The sequence below is a fragment of the Pungitius pungitius genome, chromosome 13, assembly GCF_949316345.1.
Source record: "Pungitius pungitius chromosome 13, fPunPun2.1, whole genome shotgun sequence".
NCBI lineage: Eukaryota > Metazoa > Chordata > Actinopteri > Perciformes > Gasterosteidae > Pungitius > Pungitius pungitius.
The window spans coordinates 7,018,279-7,040,665 of record NC_084912.1 but is presented as its reverse complement, the minus strand read 5'-3'; the positions used below and the strand labels follow the sequence as shown (position 1 = coordinate 7,040,665).

The 22,387-nt window shown below is 41.4% G+C and overlaps 1 protein-coding gene across 2 annotated transcripts in view; it reads left to right on the top strand.

Moving 5' to 3' along the window:
• Positions 1-22,387, top strand: part of LOC119214148 (protocadherin-15-like) — a 148,648-nt gene that overhangs the window by 44,620 nt on the left and 81,641 nt on the right. Inside the window, exons 3-5 of one of the 2 annotated variants that reach the window (XM_062566506.1) lie at positions 470-588; positions 9,053-9,067; positions 10,109-10,174. In XM_062566506.1, the coding sequence (XP_062422490.1) occupies positions 498-588; positions 9,053-9,067; positions 10,109-10,174 (172 nt within the window). In that variant the 5' untranslated portion in view covers positions 470-497. The remainder of the gene's footprint in view (positions 1-469; positions 589-9,052; positions 9,068-10,108; positions 10,175-22,387) is intronic. The other variant, XM_062566507.1, reaches the window with a different exon arrangement.

Here is a 22,387-nt window from a genome sequence, read left to right as displayed (position 1 = left end):
GTTCGTAACAAGAGCTCTAAAGTGCAAAGTCAGGTTTAAAAAAAAATAAAAAATTGACCTGCCTGGAAGGGAGCAGACACAAGGTCAAGAGAACATACAGATACTAGAATCAAGCTACATCAAGAATAACTACTAGACAAGCGACACGCATGGTTTCACTGGGGTTGCAGGTGATTAGAAACAGGTGGGTTATTCGGATTAAATCTGTATTTTTGAGTAATCCAGAAATAATTGCATACATTTTGATGCATCCAGATAATCCAGAAGATTATTTGATTTTCTGGAAGCGAAATTGGATTGCCAGATTAATATGTTCTTTGGAAATGTTTAGCGTGATGTTGAAGGTAGGTCTGTGTGTGTGTGTCTGTGTGCCTGTGTGTCGGTTACAGTTTGTGCGTGAGGATTGCTGGGAAACAAAAAAAAAAGAAAAAACCTCCTCTCCCTTGTTTTTTTTTTTTTTTCCGTCCAGGTGGACAGGCAATAAGGCTCGAGAGAAGATGCGACGGGGTTGGTGGCTCGTCAGATGGCTGGGGACCGGAATGGCAATCCTCTCCTTACTGACCCACAGCTGGGGCCAGGACACAGAAGGTATGAGCAGCCAACGCTGAGGGCCGGCAGCCTCAGGCCTCCTCTTCCTCGGTTAACTACAGCCGCGCTGCCAGCAGACGACATTTGTAACGTGGATGTTATTTTCTTTGTCAGTATGTCAGCATACTGTACACGAGCATATCTGATGCGTTTTTACTGGCTAATGCAACAAACTGAGGGGACGAAACACTTGCACAATTTAAAAAAAACCTCTTGCCAAATGGACCCTAAATTAGATTAATTTCCATCAGCTAATTATTTCGAGGAGTGAACGTCATCTGAAAACTCATACCTACGATTATGCAGCGTGTATGTACTGTCCTACCCCCCACTCGGCTGAATCAATGTTAGACAGAGTGAGATTTTGTTTTTATGGGTATTATGTGCCTGTTCAATCAGTAGATAGTTGTTTTTGTTGTTGTTGTTGTTGTTGAGCTTTCATGAGAGTGTGATTTCATTGAAGCGGAGGAGAACCACAAAGAAGTTGCTCTCACGTGCGTTTTCAACAACGTGATACAGGGATGCTACAGTGCAAAAACTCTTGCTCTCACAATATTCTTTCTATACTCCCTTTCAAATTCACACAATGTTTTTCAAAAGACATTAGTTAGACAGAGGGCCTAAATCCAGCTTACTTCCTACGCAGTTCACTGATAATGCTGAGAGGATTCTCCTTGTACTTTCTTGAATAAGTTCCCACATTACTGAGGGAATCTGAGCACTTTTTGTCTCATCTCACTGACTTTGTAGCAGATGCCAGTTAAAAGGGAATTTCAGCTGCATGAGATTGGCAGGTCTTTAAAGACGGTGCTGAGGGGAGGCTCCACATGCACAGAGACATGCTTAATTCTCCTTTGTGACAATTTTGTGCTTAATTCAGGTCCATTTTGAGATCCAAACCCTTTTTGCTTTTATTTTTCTATCCCTTCCCTGACTCCTAGCCTCCCTTTATAAGGTCACTAATGTGAATACATTGTTGAGAAGATCATAATCTCTGTTTACTGTCTTTCGATTCAAGATTTGCTTCAAATGTTTGAAAGGATTTCAGTGGAGACGGGACTTTGTGACTGACTGATCCTTTGTTGGTGAATGACTGCATTGTGGTTCCCTTTAATGAACCAACCCCCCCAGGCTCTGACCACATTAATTGTTACATTAGTTGTTGTGTGGAGTCAGGATGCCATTTAACCCAAGCGTAGCAGAGCTCAATAATGGCCCCGTGGACTATGGGTTTGTGGATAATTTGATTTACAGCTTGAGAGTGTGTTAATATTCAAATAGATTAGTCTTTTAAGAACACATTACTTGTAAAGAAACAAGTTGCCTCCTTACTTCTTCCTCGGTTTTTAGATAGAACTCAAGCTAATTTGCTTTGCCCTTTGCTTTATTTTGCCTGTATTGTGATTTCTGGCAACGTTGTTCTGAAGGAACATTTATCCACTGCACAGTAGTTAGGGAGGAGGTCAGTATGGTTCAATACGCACGATTGTGACCCCAGTGAAAAAAAACTGTTTAAATTAGACTCACCATTTATTGTGTAACTTTTAAACCATTAGATTTCTTTTCTCTTTTCTGCAAATGCCTAAATTATGCAAACGCAGGTAGGAATACTCTTCAGTTCTCATCTTTAGCCATCAAATGGTTCATGTATTGATATGCAATCGAAAACTGTCAGAAATTGTCCCGTGGCCGTAAAGGGTTCGTTTTATTCTGATTGGCGATGGGGCTGCAGACTGTAATTTGACAGGTGGCAGACAGAAATAATTAGGAAAGGGCTCTGGGTAGCTGTGTATTAGCCGCGCATGCAAATGAGCTCCGCTTGCTTCAGTGTCTGCCAACGAATGACCACAGTGTCATAGCTCTGATGAGGGAGCACAAGGATGTACTCCCGAGTCCCTTTCGGGGGTCGGCGTCACCCAGCGATGAACTTGTTTGGAGCAGGGATGATCCCCCCCCTCACCTGGACACATCCTGCATCTTCCGGCCCATAAATCTCCCTGCTCTGCTCACCTCAAGGTGCTCTTGGTATTTGGCTCTGACAATTTGTTTGTTGTGTGTTCATCAAATCAAAAACTGAAAATAGGCGCCAGAATTAATTTAGCTGCCACTGAGCCGAGGAGGGATAAACACATGTATTTTCACTGGATATCCCAGACTATTCCAGATTTAATTAGCAGGGAGTAAATATGAATATCAGGCTTTGAATTAATTTGAATGTGGACACTGAGAGAAAAAGGCTGACCTTAAATGAATGGTCTGTGTTATTGTCCCTCGTGTGGTTACTGCAGTCACGCTCGGATCTTGAATATCAAAGACAAAAGTGTTTTTAATAATAACAACATAAAAACAATTTTTAAGATAAGAATTGTCTAAGAAAACAATAATAATAACTTGGTCTTGTATAATAGGAGGAAGCCATTTGTGTTTTTCTCTTCCAAATCACACTTGCTCTTAATATCTCTTCTTCATTAACGTCCCCTCCACAAGCCATGCTTCCATGTTATTGTCCTCACCTTGCGTCATGTGACTCGGTCTCCATTGTACTGTAGTCTCTCTCACCGGAGATTCGCCTCGGTCTGTGCACATGCATGTAAACCAACGCGTTGTGCGACATGTGTGTCCAGCGACCCTCGCGGCAGCAGCGGTTCAACCGAGAGTAAGGACAAACTTCAATTTAAAGGCAGAGGTGACAGATGCACACTGACCATATCTCTAAATCCCTGCACCTCTTAATCCAGCTGTAGGACAAAGGCACGTGCACACGAACACGCTCGCTCGTATTTGGGTGTGTGTTTAGAGATGAGGATTAGTTAATAGCTGCGGACGCTTCTGCCATGTGACATCAGCCTACCTTCCCTTCTGACACTATTCCCATCTCTTGGGCATTTCCCCCTCTCTTCCATCTCTTCCCATCTGCACATCCATTCTGACCCACAATTGTTTGTCTATTTTTGGGATTGTCTGATTAGGGGCCAGATGTGCAGACTGTGCAGCAGAAGCCCGTGGAGCTGGGTAGCATCAGAGTGACAAAGGGGGAAGGGGTTTTAATCCCCCCGCCAGCAGGCTGTAATCAGGCCCTGGGTAGCAGGAGAAGGGAGGGCAGCAGGAGGGGGGGGGGCAGGGGTCACTCATGGTAGGACTGCCTGAGGTGTGTACCTGGGGCTCAGTACATCAGCATGTGGGTGCTTAACTGTTCACCGGGAGTGTGATTTCAAACTTTGCCCTCTTGCGTGCGTGGTTAACCTCACGGAGGCAAACAGAGGCAGCGGTGACGAGGAAGTTCGGATGAGAGAGAAGGAGCGGGAGCTCTGCGGGGGGATTACACATCAGTGGAGTAATCCCCTTCTCCCTCCTCTCCATTATCAGCCACTAATGATTTAAATGATGCCGCAATTCATTCCCACCTCCATATCTCTGCAATCTCAGTTCCTTGAACACTTTTGCTTTCTTCATTGCAAATTTTTTTTCTTTCATTTCTTCAATCCCTATATCTAAGTACACACACACACACACACACACACACACAATTGCAGCGAGAAGCCCCGCGGAGGGATGCACGCTTTTTGTGAGTTGTGAGAAAGAAAGGGTGAGAGACCTGGGCAGTGATTGCAATTTTTGTGCTTTTCCTTCTAAGGAGGAAGTGGTGAATGGCTTAGAGCTTTTGGTCGTTGTTTTGCGTGGACTTGGGATTTAAATTCTAAGATTTTACCTACTATCATCATTGTTTTGTCAGTTCTGGTGTTTTGGGGAATTTTTAGATGTTTCAAACACTGTTTTTTTTAAATGGGAAAGTATCATCACCATTTAAAATCATAAAGACGGACACAACTAAAGGATAATACAATCAAATACAATAATACAATAATTTTTTGAGTTTTTCTATCCATAAGAATGTCACTTATACACATATAGTAAACATGAAATACAGAAACATTCTGAAGTTCTAAACCAAAACTGATCCACAATATGATCCGTACAAAATCCCTCATACAAGTATTTAATGGGTACAAAAACGCACTACTGTGGTATACTGTGAACAAGGAGAGACCTTTACGATGTGACCTGTAACGCACAGCTTTGACAGCCGCTCCCAGTGGCTCCCCTTTACTACAACAGAGACCGCTCATCAGTTTCGACCTGCTGTTGGCCCGTGAGCTGCCATTACCCGCCGACATGTAGGGCCGGACGGCTCCCCTCTCCTTTGCCAGGGGCTCCTGGAGCGCTCCCAGGATGCCGCTCCAGACATGGATCCATGCAAAATGAACTATCAATCCAACTGGGAAATTAAAACAGTGTCCCTGTTTGCTCAAGCTGCACTCATCCCTGGCCAGGGCTGTCCAACCACTGCCGGTGACAGCTCTAACCTTCAACCTTGACGTTTTTAAAGTAGATGCTTGTCAAACCCGAGGTCGGAGATGCAGGTTGGGCCGGATACTGACCTTAAATACCCAGATCAGGTATAGATTTTCTGCAGAGCTGCTGCTGCTCAAAAACAGAATATTTCTTAAATGAGATTTAAAAGTTGTCTTTGTAGAAATGACACTTTTTTTTTTATTAATTTAGTTTTTACAAAGTTAAGTTTTTGGAAAGTCACAAACAATGGTGGTCACAGTTACGTCTTTACCGTGAGACATAAACACTTAAACACGTTTATTGTATTGCAACTCGCTATTGGCCGATATCCAAAGCCCACGTTTCAAAACTAGCATCCGTTTATACATTTTGGACATTCCACCCTCGGTTGAACTACTGTTAAAAGCTAAAAAAAAAAAAGAAAACATGCAGATGTTCCTGTCCTTGCAATAGTCTGATAGACATTTCCTTATGATCCCATGGGGGCATGATATTTATGCGATAGGGCAGCAGCGTTTATGGTTGCATATGGACATTTAGTACGGGACGCTTTATGAGTGGAAGCAATGTGTGTCGAATTGGCAGTTTGCCGTCCATCTCAAGTGTGCGAAATTAGCGCCTACTTTCCTCCACGTAAATAATGCGATTTCTCGAGAACACCTCTCTACCTCCATCTTCTTTTTCTCAATCTCCTTTATTGACAAATTTAGACAATATTAGTGGCTTCCCACATCTAGCCAGCGTGTTTTGGTGTTTGAAGGTACAAATGATATGCACCTGCTATCTAAATGAGGTGCCTCGCATCCTTTGTAGGTTTATTGCGAAGGTGTGCCAAATTGATGGAGACAGTGCAGCCTCCTGGACCACATTGCTTGTTAGATTGTATGTCCTTTAAAGTTTGTTTCTTTTTTTAGATCTCCACTCCCAGGGACCAGCGGTTTGATTCATCGGGTTCCTCGGAAGAAGCTTTTGCAGATGAAGCCACAGGAAAGCACAGGCTATTGAATGTAGTGTAAGGGCAAAATGGAAAGTAAATGTCAGTGAGCAGAATTCATCTGGCCACTGCCTCGTTGCTTTGGTAATATAGCGGTTGATAAGCTGCCTTGTAAGGGCTTGAATTTTGTTGGTGTTGGTCTCAGGCTGTTATAAGTTTGATAAAAATACTATGTTTAAGTTCGAGGTGCTTTTATTTTCTCTGACTTTATTATCACTGTATGGCTCACAGTTTGATTAATTGAATCTTTTCCGCTATTTCCTATCTTTAATAGTCCCGTAATGTTAAAATGCATGTTAAAAAAAGGCATATTTTATTTTTGTATTTGCAGCCTGAGATAAATGTCATAGTTTTGGAAAGGAAAATGGCAGCTTTGCTCACAAACCGTAATCATTTTGTAATTGAAGCTTCACAGCTTCAGGTCAACATTGATTAGGGAGATGATCTCTTTAGGTAAACTCATTCCTAGGTCAAAATCTGAAGATTTTGATTGTCTTTGGATTAGGCCTCTCGAGAACACAGTGCCCTGTTGAGTGACTGAAAGCTGCTTGCTGCATTTTTTTCATGTCCGTTCAAAACCGACTCTCCTCTGACCCTTCCCGATGCTCATTTCATTTGGAACGAAGAGATCAGGTCATTAAAAAATGTTTTCATGAGATGTATTGAGCCAAAGCCTTTTGATCTCGAGCTGAGGACTTGAGGACAACCATGCAAGCTAGAAATAGTACAAAATAGAAGTACAAAATGTAACATTGCTTTCTTTGTTGAGGATAAGTAATAAGACTGCGACTCAAAGTTGTTCAATTTGTAGATAACTTTATGCAGAATAACTGCACACCAAAGTTATTCTGCAATGCTCCTGCTGTGTGGGATTCGGAATAAGAAAAGTTCAATCAAATGATTGGCTTTGAAGTTATGTTCCTTTTGAAATTAAAAACATATGTATGAACATCAAACAGTGTGCAGTATACTTATCTATCTGGGCTTAATTATTTGGGCTTTACTACAAGCCTTTGACTTGTGAATGTTCTGAAAAGCAATCCTAAAGTTTAGGATCATAAAGATATATTCCATAGTAGCCTTTTTTATTAAAGTTTATAGTGAGGCAGGTGACTGTACCTAACCCCTCCCCTTGGTCGGCATATCTTCTCCTGTCAGTGGTAGCTTCGGAAGAAAAGTTTTTCCACCCCTCGTTTTTTCATTTAAACATCAAGCCAAATGGCACATTGAGAGTCGCCGCCAACCATAACAATTTACCGCCGAAATGATCTGTTAGTTGTTACACTTGTTTGTCTTTATTTCAACATTTATCTTCATTCATCACACATTCGATACATACATATTCTTATGAAAAGCTGTGGCCTCCTTTGCCGCTCCACGGCTATTCTTCCAGTTTTCTTTTGAAGGATGTAGCTTCTTAGGAGCCGGTCATGGTCTTCTAGATAAGGGGGTTAAGCTAAGTAGTTTTCCAATCATGTATGTTATGTGATATATGTGAGATCTGCAGGTTTCTGCAAACATTGTTATCCTGAGTGCTGCAGGAGGGGGTTGCTGAAGAATTGGTTGGACCTTTTTTCTTCTTTTTTTTGTTGTGAGCCTTGGGAATGTTTTATTCTGGAAGGCTTCCTAATGGGAGGAAAGCTTGATGTAGGAAGTCGTTCAAAAATATCCCCCACTGCTTAAAAGATGTAGATTTAGCAAAGGGGGCTGGGATTGTTTCCAACTCTGCAGTGAGAATGACTGAGCGGACCTTGATGCTCGCATCGTGCACGTGCACGCCTCAGTTCATCGGGTTAACGCGTTTGTGCCCGTCAGCGCTGCGAAAGGAAGCACTATTCTTTTTCTCCGGTTGGTTTTGCCTTTTGCCCTCAAAGCCGACTCTTCACATCACATGCACACATTCGTGCTACAACAGACGTATGCAAAACCAACAAAACACACTGTGATCGCTTTAAAAGCGTCTGTAAATGAGTGCAAGCAACTTTTACTTCACACGCACAAACACACACTCTTTTTACTTTTCAAAGAGTATATTCTCTCAGAGTAGATTTGCATACTTATTTTGTGTTGTGTTTGTTGTTTATGTCTCCAATTCTTCAATCAGACACTATTAAAGGAAAACCCTCATCCTGCTATTTCTTCAGCGGATGGTTGCAGGTTTTAGAATGGTGATGCTCTAAAAGGGAACAGCTTGAAAATAAGCACTGCAAATGTGTTAATAGTTATTCATGATTTTATATTGTGGAAGGTAGTTTGTGCTTACCTACATATGTCCTAGTTCTAAGAAAATCGTTTCATGGAGGCGATCTCATATGGAGCCAGATGAGGGTCTGTGAATGTCTGCTCCCTCTTAACTCCTCGTAAAAGAAAAGCATGACTCTGACAAAGAAGATGAAATGTTCCATGCTGCAGGATTTCATATCCCTTCAATTGCTGATTATTGTGTGTGTACATTTACACTTTAGAAGCTGCCCCGTTGAAACAAATGCAGCAACATGACATCCTACGGTCGATCTCTGATTAAAAGGCACTTTCAAGCCACCACACAAGTAAAGGCTCTTAGGCATGCATATTTGATAAGAAAACTATCCACTGTTATGTACCTGGCAACAGGTGCCTATTGCACAAGTTAAGTCAGGCAACAGAAGGTGGGTGTGAAACCTTAGAGCACGGGCTGTTGCTGTGGTGTCATTGACCATGTGTCCGTCTTTTTCTCTATCTCTGATTACAAGTAATGAAAGTGGACACCACCTGCAAGCAAGCTGCTTTAGAGATAATGTCTTCCCTGGATGCGGGGGGGAGAGCAATTCAAGAAAAACGCCTGTGCTCCTTCACGCAGTTTTCTTTCCCCTTTTCAAACCACATGGTACAAGTTAATTTACACAGACAGAGCATTTTTGTGAAAGCTGTGCGTGATTCACTCACAAAAAACATTCCTCAGGCTTCCCTGAAACTGTGTCCTTTTCTCCCTGTTTTTCTAATATCTGGTCTTTTTTTAAATAATGATCTTCTTTTCTCTTTTCCAACAATGTTCCTCAACCACTGTTCCACCCTTTTCTTTTCTTCCATGCTTCTGCTCTGCTTCTCTCCGGCTCCACTAACCCCCGACCCCTTCAGGCTGGCAGTACGAGGGTAAGAGGGCTACTATCCGTGGTCTGTTTTCATTCGTTCCATTACCAGCCCCATACTCTCCTTTGCCTTTTCCCCCTTTTTTTTTTTTTACCTCCGTCTACCACTCCTGAACTTTCCTCACATCAGCAGCAGAGCGCCTCTTCTTGTCTAGACTAGACACCTCGCTTCGTCCTGTCTGCTCCTCTCCACCTCTCCTGCTGGCCCATCTGGTGCTGTCTGTCAAGCTGCAATTACCCGTGTCCCATGGTCCCATAGCTTCTAGCTGCTGTGACCTCTGCCTGTGAGGCCGTCCTCGTCAGTGCGATGCTTATGATGTTGCCACACGCTTTGACCACCCTGTTTGTCCGGCGTCAGTATCGTGCGGTCCACTCTTGTTGATGCTGAAGTAGCCATGACAGGAGACACTGAGACAACACTTGAGGTTCATTTATTAAGACCGATGAAATATTTACAATGTCAGTGTTTACTTTGTCAGTGGGGTTTTTCAATATTGCTTTAATATGCTGTTGGGTAGAAAGGCCGGAAAAAAGGCCTACTAACCAAGTTGTGAATTATGTTTTGGGAGCTTTTTTTCTATAATTGCTGCTTTTATGTACTATATAGACTATACTACTATAATATATACTATAAAATTGATTGTTTTGCCAACAAACGGTAATCTAAATTTAACAAGTTTACAAGGCACATGTTTTTTTTATTTGGGTTTGTGTTTTTTCCATTCAGAAACAGAAATGAATGCCTTTCTTATGTCTTAGTTGTTGTATGACGTTATGTCAAAGGGCAATATTAAGCTGTCAAGCCTTAAATGTTTAGAGTCAGTAGGGATCAAATAGCATAAGGATAATCCCATAGACAGCAATCATTAACTCCAAGCTTTGTCTCAGACCTTTAAAACCTGCGCTCCCTACAATGCAGTCATTTTCATAAGCCGACATGCAGCACAATAAGCTGTTGAGATTGCATGGTAAAATAATTAAACCAAGCACAGAGCGGTTGAGCTTGTATGATGTTAATTAGCTTTTTTTCTTCATTCACGTGCAGAGTGTAAGCTGTCCCGACCGGGGCCCCCTGCAACCATAGTGACCATTAACGAGGAGAGCCCCAATGGTATGTATGAGACACTCTTTTACTTACGTTTGCTCCACTTCATTCTGTGTTGCTCGGATGCTCAAAATGTATTCACTCAAATGGCTTGGATTACTTGCAGGAATTGTTTCTGTTGCGCTGGTAATGCAATGCATATTAATGCCCCCCCCCCTGTCGGGGCTGCTCGCTGGTGTGCAGATATATACATGATCTCTCGGGGCAGGTGGGTTATGGGAGATGTTTTGTCAGACATATTGGAATGTCATTCGGTCGTATTTTAGATTAAATATGAATAGATTTGAGTTGTTCTTGGTTTGTATATGTGCTCCCAGTAGTGTGTGTCTGTGTCTGAATAATACAGATGGTTTTTGGCATACGGATGTGACATGGGGCTCGATTAATGAGTTGTGCGCTCCCCTGGCAGGTTGTCTTCTCTATGGTTTACAGCTACAGCCGTACGGCCGCAAGTCCTTTTTAAATTTAATCAGTAGCATTAATAGCAATTGTAGGTATAAACAATTACTTTTGGACTAGTAAGAATTCTAAACCAACAGATACATAATGTAATTTAATTAAACATATCCACAAATCATTTTTCAATAGAAGAAAAGGTAAATTCCCCACATCAGCTATAAGTCATGGCGATTTGAAATGTTCATTGTAGCTCTGTGATGCTAATAAAATCGGTAAAAAAGTTTGACCTTTGACTTCTTCTGTGAGAGGTGATAAAAATGCTCTAAAAGTCGTATTTTTCACCTTTTTACAAAATGATATTGATATGTTCAACATGGGAAAGTTAAATTGGAGATAACTAGAATTGGAAAAAAAATGGTTTGCAGGTATATTACAATGAACATTTTAATTTATGTAGTTAAATGTGATTTCTACTTGTGTAAATGATAATTCTAGTTGTGTAAATGATAAATCGGCCGCGCAGATTTAGTGTAAATGGACTTTCCGTAGACATGAAGCGCTTTACTTGTTCCCTCCTTTGGCTTCCTCTGCCGTTTCCATCATCTGCACCCTTTTCCCAGCTCTCTTGCCATCTGCATTCTTTGCTGAAAAGCTTGTGTGTGTGTGTGTGTGTGTGTGTGTGTGTCACTATGTGAGCGTAAGGGGGCTGCCTGCTGCTCGGGCAGGAGCTGTATGTTCATTGTGGGAATGAAAAATGCATCCCCTTAAATGGAGCAGGTGTGTGTTTGTCTCACTCAGTTCTCCCTGCAGATATTAGTATTGCAGGTTAAGCGAGTTTAATGAGCAGCTCTGACTGAAGGTAGAATCCAGAGCTTGTTTATTAATACAGAATACTTTTTCACAGGTAATCCACTTGCCTGCAATATAAACTTTGGTCACGGCTCTGTGCGAGGGCTGTGGGGAGAAAGAGTCTGTGTGCACATGATGCACCTCGTGCATATTTGTATCCCGAGAAAATGATGTTCGGGTGGCTCTGTTTCAGATGAGGCTGCCACTCTTCAATTTCAATTCAGACTGTCAAACCGTCTCACCTACTCCTTCCTCTCTCTGTGTGTGTACAGCGATGATTTGGGGCTTTGATCGATTGCCGGGGGAATGTGTGAGATGGAGGTAGCCAAGCCTGCATCCGAAAAGCCTCCCCCCCTGCCCCACATGCGCCGACGCGCTGTGTGTGTGTGTGTGTGTGTGTGAGGGATTTGCGATAATCCTCCTCATAAAGCGCTCATTTACCTGGGATACGGGTCTCCTCTGGCTCCGTCGTCCTCTTATTTATCTCCCCAGGATGAAGCGGCCCAGGGCCTCATCCTCCACCCTTGGGAAGAGTGAAAAACAGGCAACCAGCCCCGTATTGACCAAAGCAATTATCCTTCTAAATGTGTTTCATCTCTTCTTCTTTTTTCTGACACACAGAAACCACACAAATGACACGTAACAATTTTCTCTCCATTTGCCTTTTAATGTTGGTTCATGCCACGGAATTGGAAAGCAAACAGCATAATCACTTGTCTGTCCGGCCTGGGTAAGAAAAGTTAGACAAACAAATCCATTTAAACCATCCCCGCTCCCAGTGGAGGAAGTGTGTTGCTTTGTTGCTTTGTTAAGACTCACAACTGTCTAAGGCTCTGCTTTTTATCATCGGTTGCTTCATCGAGGGTGGATTCTTACGTGACTTTTTTGTGGCCCGGGGGTTCATTTTGAGGTTGTGTGTTTTATTCTTGGATGTTTTCCCTTTAGAGAAACAGATAGTCACGTAGGGATGGCAAACCAGTTGCTCAAATGAAGCGTTGCATGTTTAATTATCCGAGCCGCTGCCAGACACAACACATCCAGTTTGACTCGCCTGAAGCGGAGATCTTTATTGGCGAAGACAAAGCTTCTATTCCAATAGGCTCTTTTGTTTTTTCAGTCTATGAGCTAAATGCAGAAGCAGTAAATCAGATTCCTATCTCCTGGAGAGGGGCGGCAGGATATGAAGAGAGGAAAGAGAGCAGGGTTTTTTCTCATTGACATGAAGCTTCCTACGACAGCAATGGGAAATCAGTGTGTCCATAAATGAGCGCGCCGTCTCCCAGCTTTTATCTTGTCTCCACAAATTCGTGATTTGTATCAACTGTTGCCTGAAGCGTGGAGGCATTCTCTTGACCCTCTGAGCAACAGCTTAAAGTCAGAACAAGTGTTGCTGAAGGGCTTTGTTAAAAAAAGGCTGGTTTAACATTCTTGGTACGCGGCGTGTCACCATGTGGGTATCACCATGTGGCGTGTCACCCTGTGGGTATCACCCTGTGGGTATCACCATGTGGCGTGACACCACATATCAAGAACAGACACACCTTTATGCATCTTGAGAGGCTGATAAAGCAAGTATTTGTTTCATGTCAGTCACTACCATGAATGCTGTACCGTAACTAACTCTTAGCTTGGAGCAATATTTATAATTATATATTTTTGTCCATTTGGAATCAAATTGATTTATTAAACATATGTAAGGCCTGATGCTTTCCTACTAATGAAGTGGTGGTGCATGGCAAGTCTAGCTTGCCAGTGGTGCAGCGTCAACCCAAAGCTGCTATAATGTGGCTACACTAGACTTAGACTAATCGTTTTGTCAAGCAAGCGATTTGAGTCATTTATTATAAGCCTCTCATAATGGCTACAGTCATCACCTGTCTTTAAGCAGTGCAACCGAGAAAGTGTGGAAAGTATTGAATAGTTATTTAAGTCCAGCTAAGTTATGTCCTGCCGAAACTTTTTGTTTAGAAAAGATAGTGATGAAACCTGAGATACGGCACTTCTTGCATCACCTTCACAAAGTCTTGCATCACCTTCTGTCACTTTATGGCCTTTTGTTGTTGGAAGTTCTTAGGCCAGTCACTCGTGCAATAAAGTGCACTCTTTTTGGAAGTAAACTGTAAACACCTTCTCATCTCAGCCTCTTGACATTAATCCCTGAACATCTACCAAAGTCAACTGGACAAAGCTATTCTAAGGAAATTAAGATAAAACCGTACCAGAGTCTGTATGAAGACAGAGACAAACTTAAATCCTCTGCTTTAGCTGTTTTCTCTGGTCCATTGTCTTCTCACTTTCAGCTTCTTGTGTCGTTTAAGATTCCCTGCTTCTGTTTTTAGACCCAAGACAACTGGTCACAGAAGAGCCGTGCCACAACATTAAAAACCCAATGGAGCGAAAGTCATGGCAAACAGAGAAAAAGGAGAGTGCATATGCTAAATACCATGCAGCCCGTTTAAAGGTCTCTCATGGGCGACCTTCTTGAGCTAAAATACCAGGTCCTGCTGGTTTGTCTCCAGGATTGAATGGCTTGCAGTTGTGTGCTCGCTGGTTTAAACAATTAATGGGTCAGGCTCTGTGAGTGTTTTCCTCAGACACCATGGACTCATTAGCTTCTCTCTTAAAGGTTAATTCCACCCCTCACTCAATAGCTGAGTCTCATTTCAGCTGCTGCATCCTTTGAAGGACCCAGCCTCCGTGGTCAATGTGGGTTGGGTCCCTGCAAAACGAGATGTTCTGGCCTAGTGGAGGGGTGGGGGGGGGGGGGTTTCCTGTTTGCGTCATCAGCTTTTCCTCCCGTTTCCAAGCAACCTGCTGCAGTAACAGTAAAAGCCTTACAACGGGGCAAAAGGTATAAAATGCAGCCAGAGATGGTGATATTATTTTGATTTAATTTAATTTAGGAAGACATGCTTCACCTCTGGAGCATGGCATTTTTTTAGAAAGAAAGAATAACCTTTTCCAGTTTAAATTAAATTCAAATTGGTCAAGTCACGTACTTTTTGCTAAAAGAAATTCTGCAATCCAAAGGAAAAAAGGAAAACATATACTGCTGTATATAATGTCTACACAACTGACACAAGATATTACTCAACCTAAAACCTAATGATTGAAAGTTAATACAACTACGGTCGGTGATGACTGGGTTACCCGAATAAAGAGTGACAATTAAAAGCAGTTTGCTCCCATGCCTTATGTGTATTTATAAATCATTTGTTACCAATTCATCCATCCGAAGATATTCAAGTGAATTCCGGCCTTTCTTGCCTTCACTCTACATCGTCTAACTCACGTTTGGGTTATTACAAGCAAATAAAACGTCCGCCGCCATTTTTTGTTTTGTTTTTTAAGTCAATACCAAATTCTTATTGTCAATGAACCACGTTGACCGATAGTGATTGTTTATTGGCCAGGTAGAAGCACAAATACCAATTATTTGAATAGGACTTATTCCCTCTGTTTGCATATACACATAGAATTGGAGGTCCAACAAGGACAACAACGCTGAATAAGTAACCAAACAATGACCTGAAAAAAACAACATCCCTTAAAATGGGAAAAAAGGGGAGCCTTCAAAAATATCTCAAATCTGTATTACTTCTTTCAGAGAGTGGATATTAAATTAGAATCTAAAAGCAGCATGTCGTTGGGGATGCGGCACATTACAAAAGACAGCGAGGGAAGCAAACTCTAAGTATTTTTTACATGCAAAACCAAAATTCAAATTAAACAAAGTATTCACATCTTAACAGGAGAGGAAACATGAGGGCAAATCGGACTGCAGTTTCCCAGGTTACCAATTTTAATTTGATCGGGCTGTAAATCGTTTTTTTGTGTTCTCACCCACGGTTTACGCATTTGAAAATTGCGTTTTTCTTCTTCTTGTTTCGGTTCATGCCGAGGTACAGTGTGTGTCTGTGTGACTATGTGTGTCTAAAATGATCTTAATTCTATGACCAAGACCCGCTGTGATGATTGCTAAGTCATCGATATGTAATTAGAGCTTAGCTGAAAGGTGGGATTAGTGCACAACACCTGCTCCATGTGGATTAGAGCGCAGAGCGGGGGTAGTACACTCAGTGATGTTGAAAAATGCACTTCATATAGTGAGTGCACTGTGCATATATAAGTACGTCATTATTGTTGTATGCTTTAGGCACTTTACAAGCTATTGTTTTGAATAAGTAAGTTATGGTAAATTGGGTCTGGTTTGCAGATACCTCAGATTTAAAGTGGGTCCCAACAGCCTTTACTTTCTCGTCTAGTTGCCCCTAATTAGACAACTAGTGTGAGGATGCTATTGTTTTTCTTTAGAAGTGTAAAACGTATTTAAATGTTTTTTGCTGAAATAAAGAGAGCAATTATAGAGTATTGTGGGGATCAACGGCCAGCATAATTGCCTCTGTTCTTGTTGTAAATCACCTTGTGCTTACCCTCATTACGATACAAAACAGGCCTTTCATGTTTTGCTGCTCTATATTATTTGCATGAACATAGTTGGATTCACTGGTTTGAATATCAATGTGAAATGCTCCGTCTCTAAAATGCAAATAACATCGGATTCAAAATGCTCACGTCATGCAGAGAAATTAGAGAAAAAAATGTTAAGTAGACAGTCCAAAACCACCAAACCAAAACCATCTCGGCTATTTTCTTTTTTTTAAAGCTGATAGAATGAAATGCTTTTTTTTTTAATGAGTCCGGGTGTAAGCACACTACCCTAACTGCATTATTTCTCTGGTTTTCCTCGGAATATGGAAAGATTGTCATCATAGAATAAAAGTGTCATCATTAATTTTCTTTTTGTTTTCACATGCCGCTAAAGGAATCTTCTGTTGGCCTCTAAATGAGCGAAGCACATTTTTAGTCTCGTAGCGTCTCTGGCTGCGCGTCCACTTGGTCTCTACTCTGCATGAGCAACACTACAATATAAACAGCTGCACAAATATGCTAGACAGAGAATTTTTTTTTTACCAATAATAAAAAGGTGAGGTTTTATGACAGAAAATCAGCCTTTTATATTGTAACTCAAATGAGGTGATGAGTTTTTTCTCCCCTAAAGCTATAGAGCTAACACCGTATTAATGGCGTCATCAGTAGACTTCCTTGAGCTGCTCCACTGAAGCAATAATACTGAGTTTGTGGACTCCATGAAGATACTTGGTGCAATTTAAAAAAAAAAGCTGGCCTTTTTGGGCTCATTACTGTCATAGCAATGAAACTAAGGTTAACCAAAACCTCCATGAGTCTTCAAGAGATGCACACAGCCCACCGGCAGCAAGACCAAAGACGTTCTTGTTCTGGTAAAGTCCCTTGTTATTAGATGTTGATTTTAAGGTGCATTCTACTGTACATTATACCTCAACTTGTAGGACATATTTCCGTTTTTATTGCATCCCTGGTATTTAAGGTAGGTATTTATTGGTATTCCATTGCAGGATCTAGACATGCACTATGGATAGGTTTGAGTGTGTGTTAAAAAATAAATTTGTTCTTAAATCTTTAAAACAGAAAGAATTGGCACTATTTACATCACTAAAAAATGAAAACATCAGAAAACTGTGTTTTGGGATTTATTTGTGTGGTCAGCTGGTAATTTGCAGTCCTCTGTTAATAAGATATGGAGCGTAATTAATTACCCAGCATATTGTAATGAGATCGCAGATTAGTTTAATCCTCACTTTAGGCTGCACAGACATTTAAATTATTGGTCATTAATATTTCATGTTTGGATTTCAATTTCAAGCAGCAAATTAAATCCGTTCTGTTCAACGAAAGCAAATATTGCTGTGGAGATTGAACAATGGATCTCTTCTTTGTAAAATGTTGATGGCAAATAGATGTGATATTTTGGTTCTCTGTGGGACAAAGTGCTTTACAGTTTGCTTCTGACACTCGGAGCAATTTGATTCTTCTTTTGTTAGTCGATTAACCTACTAACCTGATTTTAACCAACAAGCTGCTCTTCTTCTTGAGCTGGAGCTGCCTTCATTTGTCAATTTTTCCTCCAGATCTGCCCGGCCTCCTCGACCTTTGACTTAATGAGGAAGGGATCAAGGAGTTTGCTCACTGCTGTTGACATGCTGTTTGCTATTTAGGTCAACCACTTTCTAAACTTTCTTTAAAACCCTTTGGAAACGAGAGGACCCCATATGGAGCCCAAACAAGCAGGAACCAGTAGCATAATATTGATATATTTATTCAACAATAACATATAAACTGATTGTTAGCCATTATAGCACTTGGGTTCCCCTTTACCCCCTCAAGCATAAAGTGTACAAATAGACAAAGTAGTTCCAGAGTTATTACACTTTTTATTATGGGTGTGCCATTTTCGGAGCAGAGGCCAAAAAAGAGGCTAAGGGGTAGGAGTCCAAAGGGTAATAACTATTGAATGGAAGCCATGGCATTTTGTAGAAGCGCTTATAGTCCCAAGTCCCCTGCCTTTTCATCTGGCGGCACCAGCAGGTTAAAAATCTCTTCAAGACAGATTTGGAACTGGTCTATATGACCCTCGGCCTTTTTCTGCGATTTGTTTTGCACACAAACCTCTGACTGCATCGCAACTGCTCAGCACCTACGGCTGTGCCGTGGCCCGCGATCCCGGACCGCGTCCCTACATACGCGTCAGCTGCGTTCTGTGAAACCGCTCGAGAAAATAAAATAAAATAAGAAAATACGCACCTGCAGTTACAGACACACCCGGCGGAGATCTGCACTCTACTGAGCGGGTGTTTCTGAGGCATCGAGGCGCTCGCTACTATCTACAACACAGCTACAGCACACGCTAGGATTAGCCGGCCTTGCGTCGGCCTTTCTTGATCACTCAGCTGTTAGTTTGGCATACGACGTATCCACAGCTCGCTTAGTACGTTACAAACTAGGGGGGCGGGGGGGGGGGGGTGGAATGACATATGAGACAAAGACAACAGAGGAACTCAGAGGCAGGCTGGCGAATGTGACGCCTTCTGTTCCCTTGACATGCACACAGAAGCCGGTTTGCTCAGAGGAATCGGGTTAAAGCAGCAAATTGTAGTTCTCATGCACTACAGTGACGTGGTTAGTATTGAACCCACGTTTGGTCAGTAATGACATTTCTCACCTGCGGTGCTTTTCCGTCTATGAAATGACGGCTGTGATACTTAAAGGCCAATTGTGATACTGTATGTGGCATTTCGGTATTTGGTATGTTATATATTATATTTTATAACACAGGGTAGATGAAGTCCAGCGCTCTGATTGGTTGAGAGTGAGTCACGAGGGGTACATTATTGAGCGATACTGTACAGTTGCTGTTCACGTTGACCCGAGCGTTCTTTATCACTGTGCACTCAAAGTAACACGTTTTAGCTTTTAGCTCGGTGGCGATTGCTGAAAACCGCCAAATCCCACAAATGAGCGAGCTTTCACAACCGGACAATTAAGGTGGACGTCATGAGCGATGTGAATGAATGAGATGGTGCAGGACCCAATGCTGTTTACTTGCACGTACGGGGACTATATTTCCTCTACACTGATAAAATGCGATACAAAAGGTTTGATGGCTACAACTATTTTGTGCTGAAAGGCAGCTATTTACTTACCACTTATAATTTCACTGGTAACTGTGTTATAAAAGCAATAAGGTACTTGAGGCAGTGCTTTAATGTAACTGCTCGTGGGTTGCCGGCCCCCCGCTGCGCGTCAGGTCTAACTACACCCTTGTATTATTACATTAATGGACGATAAAGTACAGCCTCTCGTACCTTATTGTTTTAATAAAGTATATTTTTTTAGGTAGAAGAATTGGCACATATTTTAAGAAGAAATGTTTGAAATGCAAATGGAACATTTAGATGGACGTCATATACGACCTTGCTTGTCAAAGTCTTCCCTGTGCCCACAGTTTGGAGTGATATATTATTCCAATGTAGAGTTGCATAGAGAACGGCTTAAATTGGATGAGTCATTTCCAATACCAACAACTTTCAGGCTAACGTTCTAGGAATGCACAAAGTCAGTCTCCCATTTATTATCAATGGAGCAGCTCCAGGCCGTACATTTGAGACGACATCACAGATGAAAAAACTTGGATCTTGAAATTTTGGCTTTGTACAGCTCACATTTCTGTGAGCTTCGGGTACTAACTGAGACTATTAGAGACATTTCAGTGCATGCTTTGGTGGTTTATTCAATGCCCCAATTTCTGGATTTTCACACACCTCTACCGGTGAAAACTCATGCCTTGTCCTATTTGGTATTATGACTACTGTGGTGCACATATTAACCTTAATTCAAAACCAAATACTATCAACAGTATCCTGATGGCCTTTACTCTTGGTGTAAAACAGTGCAAGGGAACAGCTATAACTATTCATGTGAGTGTGCTAATCCTAAACAATCTCAACATTATTTAAAGGAGCTGAGCTACCTTTCCTCTATTAAAGACAGACCCTTCCACTGCCTTAAACCTGTTCATGCAATGTAAGATCACCAAAGCAGTTCAGCAAAGCTTTCTAGTATTAAAGCACTGATACAATTCTATTCATAGATACAAACAGTCTATTTTCTTTTCCTCAGGGCTTGCCCTGCACACCCTTTCTTACTCAAGCTAATCAATTATTTTTCTACAGGTTTGAACCTGTTTTAAGGGCTTTGGGGGAGTTTAGATGTCGGTTCTACAATGCCTGGCATACTCCCTGTTTGTCACCCTGGTTACCGCCACATGTATGATTAACACTTAACAGAATAACAGAATAGTATTCAAAAACAAGTTGTGATGTCCTATGCATGTAATATACATTTTACAAAAGACTTTGAGTGTAATGAACATGCATCCTCCGTCCACGCGCTCAGCTGAGAGCGTTGTCCTCTGTTGTTTGAGAGATAATAACAAAATAATAGATGACAAAATAAGGCAAGAATTTCATTAATTGCACCGACAAGAAACAACCTTATTAGATAGGCTTCAAGGAATAAAAGTAACAATGGTGCAGTAAGCAATAAAAATGACAGTGAAAACAATGCATTTTTATTGCTGTATTCCTAAAACGCAGTAGAAGCCTAATTCTCCTCCTTAATATAATGTAGGCAAAATACGTTATGCGTCTTGTGTTGTTCTTCAACAGCCTTACTATCTATTTTAATAATGTCTATTTATAAACAGTACTGATGGCCTAATTCAATTTTCAGCAACATCATTAAGACCATTGTCCAATGTTCCTTTCTGCAGGCAATCTCCTGCAACAAAGCAACTAAGAATGAGTGGTTGGATTAGCAATGAAACAAGTATACTGTAGATCATTTAACATAGTGGCCTCTGTGATGGTTTGACTAATGTATGATGTTCAGTGTATTTCATTCCATGAACTCATATGACTGGCTGCCTGGATCATCCTTACCACACTGTTAAGTAACCACCTGCCTAGTAAACATAATTATTTCATTTAATCATGATTATTATAATAATTCTAATAATGTTATGGAAGTTGCACTGTCAAATCTAATTTGCTGGACCAGTTAGCTTCTTTGGCTTCCACTCAAAAGGAATATTATCATTACTCACGAGTTATGAAATGTGGCTTATGTGGGTCAAATTGAATCAAACAATAATTTGTCACATTTGTTCTTGCAGTAGAATATTTTGGCTGCAGCGGGGCATCTGTTACCAAAAAGCAACACATATGTTTTGATTTTAATGAAAGTTAAGGGCTGGTGATAAAAACGTATTTACAAAAGAAGACGAGAGGGAGCTGACTTCCTGTCACCTGCATTTAGTGGAACTAAATATACTTTTTTCACTTAAATCTGTCAACCTTAAAAACAACTAAGACGTATCCCCACGGAGAGCTAGAGACACCAATTTGTGTGGAAACCATTTGTACGCGCCGCTATTGGCCAGCAGCCACCTTTTTGTTTATCATTTGCCAATCCACCTGGATGCTGCAAAGCCTTGAACAAGATTGTGGAACATTATGAAAAGATGTGCTGTCTGCAGACCGTAAAGTTCCTGGTGCTCGATGCAGATGAAAAGAGCGCGTGCGTTTACGTGCGCGTTCATTCAGTTTGTTTTCGGATTGGAAAAAGTCTTCCTGCTTGATTCCTTTTTAAAGCTTTTTTTTCCAGCTTGTGTGCATTATGTATCAGACAATTGCAGCCTCTACAAAACGTTACAGCTAGAAAACTTGCACAAACACATTGGCCTTTTTGCCCTTGCTGCTGATTTAAGATTGAACTGATTGTCAAGTTATTCTCCAAGCATATAATACCCAAGGGTGTACCTGCAGGATATCTTATATCTTCCATACCATTAATGAATAAATTGAGCTCTATGTACTCACTTGATGGACTTGACCTGTGCTTCAATCGAGTGATTATAATTATATCTGAAAAGATAAAAAATAATGAATCTTCAGAATTCCCTGGCGTAAGAGATTGCTCCAACACCATTTGGGAAACATGTTTACTGAATAAAACAGCTGCATCTTTTTTTTTCTTCCTCCTTTTGTCTTATCTTGACTCTAGTTTATTTTAGCAAACAGGCATACACAGACAGATGTTTTTGTACGTCAAATGATATCAAACCTAATTAAGAATTTGGAGTGCTTAGGCGTCACTGGTATTACATCCCCCCCCTCCCTCCACTCGCAGATTGCTGAAGTGGACTTATTTTGATCCTGGCAGTGCATGCTGCACATTGGGCTCCTTGACAGCTGCGCTGTTTTTTTTACGTTAGGCGCATGAGTTTGTGCTTGAGTAAGAAAGTTAAACACAACATTGTAAGTGTGATTTCACACTTTCCGTCATGGCTTAGTAGTTGCCGGTTGACCACCCCGCACATTGTGAGGGCACGTTCAGTTTTGAGAGGTCTCAGGTTTAGAAGTTGATTCATCCTCCTCTTCCTGCGCTTAGTCACGTCAGAAAGCATTGCTCAGACAGCAATTATGCGCCGCCGAGGCCCCGCAGTCACGGCTGCACAACTCTGATGGAAAG